Raw genomic sequence first — 11,824 nt, 5'->3', positions numbered from 1 at the left:
CGAAGCAAGTAACAATCCCATGGCGTTTTCAAAATTAAGGACGGTGATTGGAATAGTGAAAGTAATTATTAGCTTCTTCTTTTTTATTCAATAGAACAATTATTTCATTAAAAAGTCTTAATTCATTATTCAGTTTTCTTTTCACAATGTTAATAAAAATTTAATCATTATGAAAATATTTGTAAATATTATAAAAATTGATATATTCTAAATAAAATACTTTAATATTGATTTTATTATATTCAATTATACAAATGTATTATTTATAAAATTTTAACAATTTTAAAAATATGAGTTTTTTGTATAATTTATTGTTTTTATTAACTAAAAATATATATATTTTAATTCTATGTAAGATTTTCAATTTTTCTTGAGCATTTAAACCATGTTGTATTGTACAATCATTCATGTGGTTAAAATTTAACGAAATAAAACATTGAGGGCTAAAGTACTTCAACAAAAAGTTCAATTGTCCAAAGGTGTAAAGTATGAAGGACTTTTTTGTTATTATACCGTACAACAAAACTTATTGCTAGCAAGTCTATATGGTTAAAAATATCATGTACCAATAAAAAATGGGTACAAAAATTAATTTTCGTTACTAAAATTATAATTTAGAAATTCAAATCAAGAAATTAAAATTTTATAATTTTAATAATTTAACTCACTTATTATTATTGTACTTTTATAACAAACAAAAAACTTCAAAAAAAAATAGTATTTGACTATTTAAAAATTATCAAATCACATTTTAATCACAGATATTTAAAAACATGTGTAATTTTGACCAAATTTGAGCTTTGTATCTCAGCCGAAGACGTACGGATATCCGCGTCTCCGAAAGGAAGAAGAAACTTCACCAATTGCTATACTTAAAGCAGTGTTGTGAGAAATCCTAAGACGATACCGGAGCAGAGCAGGCAGTAGCCGGCAAATCAGCTGACTGAGGGAGGTCTTTTAGGCATTCACTAAAGTTGCAGTGACTGACAAATAAAAACAAGTCAGCTTAGCTAGGGTGACGATATATCGACACGTGTCACAACATATCAAAATGGGTCCCTGCCTAAATATAATTTCACTTCCACTTTAGGACAAAACCTAATCCCCTCGCTCTATATATACCGTCTGTACTGAACCCTGAAATACAGAAGAAAATATATAAGGTATGTGATTAGAAACATGCTTCAAATGAGCAACGTTGGATCTTACCCTCCTGTGTTTCGCCAGCTGAACGGTGGGGGTGTTCATCCTCCGCAGCAGATGATGGCTCAATTGAAGAAGAACAACTACTCCATGGAAGACACCAGTACCACCACCCAAGAAGATTCAGTTCCAATCCCTATGGTGGATCTTGAGTGCCTTAGCCTGCATAAGCTTGGGGATGCTTGTAAAAATTGGGGTCTTTTTCGTTTGGTTAACCATGGGATCCCTTCAACCCTTTTGACCAAACTTCAGTACCATGCCAAGATGTTGTTTGGTTTATCCTTTGAGTCCAAGCAAGCCTTAATCACTAACCCTATGTCTTATTTCTGGGGCACCCCTGCCTTAACCCCATCTGGGACTGCCCTAAACCCTGCTGCCTCGACTTCAACTATGAACTGGCTCGAAGGGTTTAATGTTCCACTCACTCAACTCCCACACTTCCATTCTGAACATCCTATGCTTCATTGTTTCAGGTACTGTTTCTTTGTTGATTGCTTTTGGTTGGCGTTTTTCTTTTTGGATTTTGTATTGCTTTTGGGTGGGCAGTAATCACTACGAAGTGACCAACTGATTGAACTGTTCCAGATTTTTTTTTGCAAAAAATGAAGATTGCAAGGTCAGCATCAATAACTTTTTTAAGACCCTGTCCCCAAAACAAAATATGCAAATAGTTTCAATGGACCAATCATCATATTTTCTTTACTTTTAATTTCCCATACATAGTTATATACCACATTCCTCGCCATCACCATATATATGATTCAACTGAAAATTGGAAGAATTTAATTTTCAATGAAAACTATCACAGTTTTTGAGTTCTCATTCTTGTAAGTCGTAACGAAGATTAATTAACAACTTTCAGGTTGTGGGACCAATTATGTCAGTAGGATTAACAATCATGGATTGATAACAGTACGATAAATAGTGTATTTCCTGTATGGTTTATTGATAGGAGGATGAATGTATAGTTCCAATGATGATTAATTTATTTCATCAATGTCGAGCTAAGATAGTGAATCCTCATGTAGCAAAGACGAAACCGAACCTTCCACCATGACCCTGAATTCTAAAAATTAAATTTCAAACCCTAATTTCTAATTTAAACCAAAAATTCAAACCCAAATCTTAAACATAGAATCCAAAATCCTGAACTCAAAATTTAAAACTTGAACCTCGAATTTCGAACCTTAAACTCGAACCTCAAATTTAAGGTTTAGGATTTAGGATTTAAATTTAGGGTTTAGGTTTGATTCAAGATTTAAGATTTAATGTTTAGAGTTTAAGGTTTAAAGTCAATGGTCGGGGTTCAATGTTCAGGGTTTAGAGTTTAAGGTTCAAGATTCAAGGTTAAGAGTAAAAAAATTACCAAATTTATGTGTTAATGAGATGGAAAAAATTATTAAAATGTTATTAAATAATTGAAAAGGGCCATAGATAATATGGTGAAAAAGATTTAAAAATAATTTCTATATTTATAAAAATTACTTTTAGTTAAATTATAAGTAGTAGTAAAAATTTTATGTACAAATCTTATGTTGTATCCTAAACATTTAGTCAGTATTTTTTAGGAAATTAGTTTTTAGTTGTTTTAGGTAAAGATTTTATAGGAAATTATGAAAAGACAAAACCATAACTATAATAATATTTTTTATTTTGTTAAGAAATTATTTTTAAATTATTTTCTAATTGAACTAGTCCTTAATTAATTTATAACTCCAGTTTAATAATAATATGGATGGATATATACATGATTGATCATGTCCTTTAATCTTTGGCAATTAAAACTTTCATCCACAAAATTAATAATTAAGTGTTCCATTTCATTGTTTATAAGATAATTGAATTCAAATTTTGACTTGATATAATCAAGTAATCAGATTCAATGACAAAGTCGAGAATTTTATGTAGAATGGGACTCAAGATTAAAATTAGTCAAATTATAAATATGGGGCTAAATAAACTCCTTATTATTAGTAGTAGTATTATAATAACATTAATCATATAAAGAATATGAAGAAGATCAAAACTCTTGTTTGTTTCTTTCCTTTTGCCCTAGTCCTATGTAATAGGTTTGAAATTTGAGTATCCAATAGGTATTTGAAATTATGTCCTCCTAATTATTGTAATTGTAACGAAATCGAATGAGTTAAGGCTCAATAAGTTTGTACATAGAAACATTAAAAATTTGTTTATTGTTGAGGTTAAAAATAATTTTAAAAATGCTTTGAAAAAATTGACAATGTTTTCCATTGTTATCAAAAGGTGTTTATAAAAAAATATTTATTTTAGACATGATTTTATAAATAATAAAATATATTAGAGTTTTTAGTTTAGATTAAATTATCATGTTAAAAATATGGTTTGATTTGAAAGGCTGATTATCTGTCTTACTTTTTGGTTTGAAATCATGGTTTGTTTTTGGTAACTATTTTAGAGTTAAAGCATAGTGATTTTGCAAAAGAAATAGTGATAGGTGAGAATCAAAGTTGTTTGGGAGTAAAATTTTGAATTCATCTTGAGTTTGTCTTAGGATCCTCTCAGGAACATAAAGCACCTTGCTGTTTTGTGTATGGAGCTTATAATTCCCCGTAAAATAAAGCATGGATAGTGAGGTAAGGCCACGAAATGCAAAAGCAGCAAGGAACAAGAATGACTTTGGAACAGCTTTTGATTGATATGTTCCATAAGTGAAAGAACACAGTCCCCCACCACCACCCTCAATGTGCTTAGCCTTTCGATCAATGGCAAATTATTCTTTGCCATCACATATATAAACAAAAACATGGGTCTTCATCTTTTTCCCATAATAAAACGAATCTGCTTTCCCAGTTCTCGAAATGACTCCCATGGTCGATTAAGTTGCCCCACCCCATTTTGCTTACTTGCTAACTAGATATTTTTTTTCCTTAACTGTCTTTTCCACTAGGCTTTTGTTGGAAGAATATGGAAGGCACCTTTCAAGGATTGCCACAACCTTGTTTGAATCAATGGCGAAGAATCTCGATCTTGATCCTAAACAATCCGAGTCTAAGTTAGATGAATCCACTGCATTCATTCGGGTTTACAGGTATCCACCGCGCCGCTCCTTGGCTGGCGAGGCTTGGGGCATGATCCCACACACCGATAGCTCAGTGCTTTCCATAGTGAACCAAGATCATGTTGGGGGACTTGAAATTTTCAAGGACAATAAATGGCACTTGGTTAACCCAATTCCCAACACTCTTGTAGTTCATATCGGTGACATGATGCAGGTCTATACAACCCACTTCATTCAAATTTCATTTATATATTATATGGTAATTGTTGAGGTATCCTCCCTGATTGAGATTTTGACTTTTTACTCTATTAAAAGTTGTATAGATTTATAAAGTGAAAGCGCTTAGTGCTTGAACACGCGGAACACTCAAGTAGTAGCATGCTCTTCATTAGTTACCTATATGCCATAGGTGAGGAGGCAAGCTCTACTTTGTGAACTTGCCAAGAATTCTTGACTGAGTAAAAAGACAAAAGTCCCAATCGAAAATAATATTATAGCTTGTTGAGTATCTTACCCTCAACAGTAATACTTTAGTTTTATTTATTTATTTATCAATGTTGAAAATCTTACTTATTTGGTATTAAAATTGTGTTGAGTATAGGCTATAAGTGACGACGAATACATGAGTGTGAAACATAGAGTGAGAGTGAAGAAGCAGGAGGAGCGGCTATCAATCTGCTACTTTGTATTCCCAGCTGAAGAGAGTGTGATCCACAGCTCAAAATATAAACCTTTTACTTACAAAGATTTCCAAGAACAAGTGCAAAAAGACACCAGGACTCTAGGCTATAAAGTTGGCCTCCAAAGGTTCAAAGCTTAATGCAGATATATATATATATATATATATATATATATGGTTTCATTATCTCTTCACTGCAAGTTGGAAATAAAATTAAAGGACTGTAGATATCATGATTTGAACATTAAGTTTACCGAATGTGATAATTACATGTTAGATTCACTTCTATCATCAAGCTCCTGCCTCTTTCATTACTCTTTAGGTCACAGGCAGCAAAAAATGTAGTTCTTATTGTTTGATTTTTTTTTCCCCGATAATTATGTGGCATGAAAAAGTAGAATCCTGGAGAATGCTTATTGAAATTTCAATAATGAAAGCTACTGAGTGGACAAATATTAGAAAGGCATGCTTTGCTTTCAATTTGTCCCCCACAGAAGTTTGTCCAAATACCCCCAACCCATTGTAGCAAATCTTTGCGTGTTTTGGCATTTAGGTTCCACTTACCTCTACCTAGGAAGTCAGCCTACAACTCTAGGCCACAACTTTATCCTCTACTGTAATACCCCAACCCATTGTAGCAAAATTTTATTTCATGACCAACTGTTTTAATGTATATGTATCAAATATGTTTTTTTACGCTGTTGAACTAGTAACAAAACAAAGAATAATAATTCAAATCGAAACTAAAATATTATTTTTCTTCAGTTAGCCCAAATAAGGTAAAAAGATTTTTCCGCCTTCTCAATATCAATATTAAGCAAGCTAGTTTCTTTTTAAAAAAAAAAAAGTGAAGCAACTTAGTTCTTGTAAATTTCGAAAGTAAACATTTAAGGACAAGTAATCATTGTGTTAATGTTTGCCATCAATTGTATATAATTCTGATTGATATAATAACAAATGTACCTCTCAAAGTTTACACATTCTGTTAATTTGGTCTTGATTTAACAAATTTAGGCCACATAATTTGTGTAAATATGTAAATGTTGAAACTAAATTTGTTTAATCTTTTAGAATCAAGATTAAATTGACAAAATATGTAAATATTGAGGGTTAAATTTGTTATTATATCATCAAAATTTTGTACAATTGACGAAAGTCATTAACACCGTAATTAATTGTCCTTATTTGCTCATTTTCAAAATTAATAATGATTAAATTACTTCATTTTTAAAAAGGAAACAATTTACTTAATATTGAAATTGAAAGAGATTAGGAAGATCGTTTTACTCAAATAATTATGATTATTTTATTTAAAATAATGTCGTAAATTACCAAAATATATGTTAGCATGATAAATTTGGAAAGATCTTTTAAGAAAAATTCATGTTAATATATCAATTAATATATCAATTATTTGGATTAATTAATGATATTATAAAATTGAATGATTAAATTAGAGTTATGAATTAAATCTCAAATTTAAACATAAAATAAGGATGAAACATATTTGATGTTTCATTTGTAGTTCATAGCTTTAATTTGTTTAAAAAATTAGTATTTATATATTTGGATATTAGAAGATTAGAGTGTTTGATAAATTATGAAATAAATAAAATTTAAAATTATCAATCATATTTAGTAATATAAATTAAATATGGATGTAATTGAAGGCTGGAGTCCAATTGATTCCATTTCTAAATACTTCCAAACGATTTTTGGTGATAAATAGTGGTAAAATAGTGATTAAAAAGAGTTTGAGAAAAGAAAGTCTCCTTTCTCTTTCGGATGCTAAAAGAGAAACTCCTCTTTTTCGCACTATCAATGCTATTTGGCCTCTTTTGGGGGACCCTATCTGATGAAACTACACCTACTACTTGTCCTCCAAAACTTCTCAATGAGAGGTTCATTGTTTTTCTTTTCCTTTCTTTTTCCTTTTTAAATAAAATATAGAATTTCAAGTCTATGGTTAATAAATATTTATAGTTAGGTTTACAGAATAATAAAATAAATTATAAGCTTTTGGATAATAAAAGTGTAGACACCCATATAATATAATTCCATTTTGAACTAAAGTTGGAAGATTAATTATATTTCCCAACATCATATCAAAAGTATGAAGTTTGGGATAGTTGGGAATTTTGATGTTGAGTTTGGAGATACAAAACTAGATTTTGATTTGATAAACCCATGTGAAATTTGTCTCTTAGTTTATTGTTGCCTTTCATGAATGATTAAACAAACCCACTTCATATATCCTTGTCCCATTCCCAACTAGTTGTGCCAATGCATGTCATTTGAACTCAATTTCATATGAATCCATATCCATCACTTGCTTACAAAACCGTCTTTCACCTATTTGTTTTTGTATCTCCAGAATTATATGGTATCAGCTTATGTGTGTATATATATATATATATCAAAATAGTAAACCCTTTTATAATTACATTTGTAAACAGAATCTTCTTTACAAGTTGTTCTATTGTAGTGTGGAATGTATTTTGGATTTTATATTTTTAAAATAAGATCCTTGTAGATCAGTAAAAAAAGATTATTTTTATGATAATTGAAAAAATATTATTAATTTTATGAGGTGGATTTGATTAAAGGATATGAGATTAGTTTAAAATATGATATGATATACTCACTCTTATAATTTAAAAACTTGAATCATTATCAACAAGTGGTTGGATGAAATGGTAAAATGCATTGTACTTTCAAGGATGAGGACTCAAGTTTGAACTTTAATGAAAAATGACATCCTTAGGAGGGATAATCACAAATCTAATTGGTATGATGTGAAATAAGGATGAAGATCCATTAAACTAGTGTTTTTGTGCGGATCTTGGATTGGAGTGAGGATGTGCAGCTTGAAACTCTGAAAATATACGAGATGTCATCAGAATTTAAGATTAATATGAATCAAATTTAGAACTTAAAAAGAACTGAAATTAAGAACATTTAAATTGATTTGATGTTGATGAAGTTGTTGTTATAACCCTTTTGACTTTTGTTTTGCTGGTTCCATGTTATTTTCGAATGAAGACACGTTTTCTTTGGGCTGGTCGAACACGGTATTTTTTAGCTAAAAAGATAGAGTGGCATCTTCGACAAATCAAGATAGTAAAACTTTCATTCAGTTACCTTGATATGGGAAATTTTGTGTCTTTCATCATCTCTTTAATCTAATGTATAAGTGATCATGAACAGTGTATTAGATAAAAATGAGTGAACTATCATTATTGGTTGCCCTTTGAATGTGAAGCTTTGATTCAACAGACTTATCAAGATCTTTTAACTTGCTGGTTGACTTTATATAAAGGAGACTTATTTTCTTGATGTGGGTGTGTGACTTTGAATGATGGGAAATCAAATAATCTTGATCTAAGTTTTTTTGTATTGAGATATTCATATTCTTGTCTAAGTGTTGAAGTATTTTCTTATATGGTATCAGAGTAATATTAGGTGTATGCCAGTTGTATCGTAGTTCTCTATTGAGGCCATATGAACTTTACTTGTAGAGGAGGTTTCAGGGTTTTAGTCGATAGAGGTGTGTTGACTTGTTGGTTGATTGAATAATATTATATCCTGAATGAAGTTCTGCAAACGTCGGACCATTATGTATAAACTGCATTAACAACATTTGGTTTTATTATTTCTTCTCCATTTTTTTTTTTTTACTTTTATGGGCTTATAGTTTTTGTTCTATCTCCCATTGCAACAAACTTTGAATAAAGTTAAGCTTTCCATTTCTATGTACTGATTTTATTTCAAGTTCAATTGATTTCAAAAAGCAATCTATCGACTTTAATCTCTCTAAGATTAATAAATCCTAATATATTGAAGAGGAACACCAGAATCTTGAAGAAATAAATTATTGCAACTTTAAAGAAAACAAGAATTGAACATTAAGTGTAAAAGTATCATTGAAACCCTTGTACTAGAAGTTAGATCGCATTTTGTCCCCCTATAAAAAAACAAATTAACCCCTATACTTTAAGAAAAAAAAGATGCAATCTTTTGTACAAAATTCACCCTTAAACAATGACGTCGAAAGTAATACTCAAGGTAAAATTAATTTTTTATTTGTACAAAATGGTAAGAGTATCATTGGTGCCCCTATATTAGGAGTTGAATTGCATTTTGCCCATTCTATTAAAAAACTGGACAAATTAGTCTTTATACGTTAGATCAAAGAGGGAATTGGTCATTTTGTTAAAAAGTTTACCCATTTCTACTAGTAAGTGTTGACGCGGCTGATAGAGCACTCAGATAGTGACATGTGGCATGTCCTGTGTGCCCCATGTTGGCGTGGGAATATTTAATTTTTTTTGAAATAAATGTATTTTATAATTATTTAAAAAACCACATCTAGAATAAACTTGAACAAATGGTTGTCTAGGTTCATTTGAACATGGACAACCTGGACAATCATCTTAGACATAATTTTTCAAATAATTATAAATAAAATAATTAAACTCTACCTAATGTCACGTCTCTGTCTGCTCTAAAGTAGCATGTTTGTAGGGTTTTTTTCTTATCATTTTGTTAGTATTTTTTCGATTTTGGACTCTTTACGATTTTGAGTTCTCTTTTTCTTATCTTTTATGTGATCTTCGTAGAGGCTGTTGATTGTACGTGTGAACCTGTCAATAGAAAATAGGATGGCGGGGTTGCGTATCAATGATGATGATGAGGTGTTGCAGGTTGCCGGAGTCTCGGAAGGCTAAAATAGAATGTATGATCTTTGTCTTGTAGGTTGTTTCCTCACATCCAGTGTGGTCCAATTTCTGGTGATGCGCAATACTTTAGCGAATCTTTGGCATCCATTAGGGGGCATTGAGATTTCGAATCTAGGGCAGAAATGATATCTATTTCGGTTTTTTCATCAGGTGGACATTGAAAGAGTTGTGAAAGGAGCGCACTGGACATTTAATAATCATCTATTGTTGTTTCATAGTTTAAGGGATATGGAGGACCCATTGTTGGTGCCTTTGGTATACTCTTATTTTTGGGTTCAAGTTCATGACTTACCTCCGGAATTTTACTTTAAAATAGTAACTAAACAGTTAGGGAATTTTATTAGGGTATTTGAGGAATACAATTTGAAATAGGTAACTAAGGGCTTTAAACATTTCATGAGTATTAGGTGTCGAAACCATTTTTTAGAAAAACGGGGATCGACTTTTAAAACAAAGTGTGGAGTCACCACCAATATTTTTGCTTAGGTGTGATTGACTCACCTGATAAAACATTTTACTAAATCAATTTTGGTCTACGTAAAATAAAAAAAATGGGTTCGGGAGCCGGTTACGCATGAGGAAGGGTTAGCACCCTCACTACGCCCAAAATTGGTACCGAATTGATTAAATATTGCCCTTATGCCTAAAATTTAAAAAAAAAAAATTGAAATATGGTTCTTTTTAAAAGGATTGAGTGGTTCGAGTTGGTCGTCAAAACTTTCTCGTTTCAAAGGTATACAGCATCACGTCCGGTACGATAGGACACGATCCTTCATACTCTCGAAAACATGATAAACTTTTGACTTCCAAAAATTTATATGTTGCAAATCACAAAAGGATGCCCAATTATTTAGTCCACTGAAAAACCGAAACCTGGCACAGTAGGGCACGATTCCTCGAACTTACAAACATTGAACATTGCCTTGCTTTAGAATTTATAAAACACGAGTGAAATACTAAAGGAACATTCAATTATTTGGAACAAACCGGAAATCAAAACCCAGCACGATAGGGCACGATTCCCCGAATTTCCAAACCTTGAACATTGTCTTGTTTTAGAATTTGGAAAACACGAGTGAAATTCTAAAGGAATATTCAATTATTTTGAACAAACGGGAAATCGAAACACAGTACGGTAGGGCATGATTTCCCGAATTTTCAAACATCAAACATTGCCTTCGCTTTAAGGAATTTTCAAATGAATAATTACAAAACCAGCTTGAAATGCATTAATTTGACTTGAAATAAAGTGGAATCATTAATTTCGGATCAATAAGTTGAAAATTACAACGCGACAATTACGAATGAAAGGCGAAATCATAAACATAAGACAATATGCATGGATAGCAAACTCTATTAATGAATGAAAATAGTATAAAAATAAAAAAACAAATTAACATACACAATAGCAATGAACTCACATCCAAACAATCATAATCAAAATAATGAAAACTAAAGATACAGCTAATTAAAGAAACAAAGCAGAATAACACTATAACAAGTTGTCAAACATAGACAAATAAAATTAAGATAGCAACACAAAAGACTAATGGACACTATGAAACAATGATATATGAAAGAATATGAAAACAAAAAAAAAAAGGATAACATACAAAATAATATGGAACTAGGAACCAATATGATACAAAACAATTTAAAAACTATATGAGAAATTAAAATGAATAACACATGCTAGAATTTGAAATAATGTTCATATATAAAATGCAAACTAATAATACATGAATGATTATTAAAATAGATGTCATGAAAGAGGAGTTTGGATCAAATAATGTACAAAATATTTAAAAAAAACAAAATATGTCTATTTAAAGTTGATAATATATATACAATAAAAAACTTAACATAAATAATATATAAAAGGGATAATAATATATGAAAGAGCTTTAAATAACAAAAGTATAAAATAATTTTTTAAGAAGTAAACTATATGCATAATAGATTTGAAAGGAAATATATATATAAGACAACATGAAATCAATAATATATATATAATAAAAACAATTTTAATATAAACTATATATATATATGATGATATATAAAATAATAATAAAATAATGATACTAGTACATAAGTACAAATAGAGATACAATATATAGAAATACAATGATGATAGAGATATAAATAGATAAATAATAGTATTTGAGT

General features: G+C 30.3%; 1 protein-coding gene across 1 annotated transcript; it reads left to right on the top strand.

Moving 5' to 3' along the window:
• Positions 1 to 1,082: 1,082 nt before the first annotated feature.
• On the top strand, positions 1,083 to 5,296 carry LOC108456240 (gibberellin 2-beta-dioxygenase 6-like). The gene is made up of 3 exons (XM_017754837.2): positions 1,083 to 1,676; positions 4,130 to 4,454; positions 4,842 to 5,296. Exons 1-3 carry the CDS (start codon positions 1,180 to 1,182, stop codon positions 5,058 to 5,060), a joined length of 1,041 nt encoding a protein of 346 aa, XP_017610326.1. The 5' UTR covers positions 1,083 to 1,179; the 3' UTR covers positions 5,061 to 5,296.
• The last annotated feature ends 6,528 nt before the right edge of the window (positions 5,297 to 11,824 follow it).

Source organism: Gossypium arboreum, chromosome 9 (assembly GCF_025698485.1).
Source record: "Gossypium arboreum isolate Shixiya-1 chromosome 9, ASM2569848v2, whole genome shotgun sequence".
Lineage (NCBI taxonomy): Eukaryota > Viridiplantae > Streptophyta > Magnoliopsida > Malvales > Malvaceae > Gossypium > Gossypium arboreum.
This window is presented reverse-complemented; position numbering and strand designations above follow the sequence as displayed.

Bases quoted from the DNA above. Each gene is read 5' to 3' on its own strand.
- LOC108456240 (XM_017754837.2), top strand. From the start codon at position 1,180: ATGCTTCAAATGAGCAACGTTGGATCTTACCCTCCTGTGTTTCGCCAG. The intron at 1,677-4,129 runs GTACTGTTTCTT...CTTTTCCACTAG, and splicing joins CCTATGCTTCATTGTTTCAG to GCTTTTGTTGGAAGAATATG. The intron at 4,455-4,841 runs GTCTATACAACC...TGTTGAGTATAG, and splicing joins ATATCGGTGACATGATGCAG to GCTATAAGTGACGACGAATA.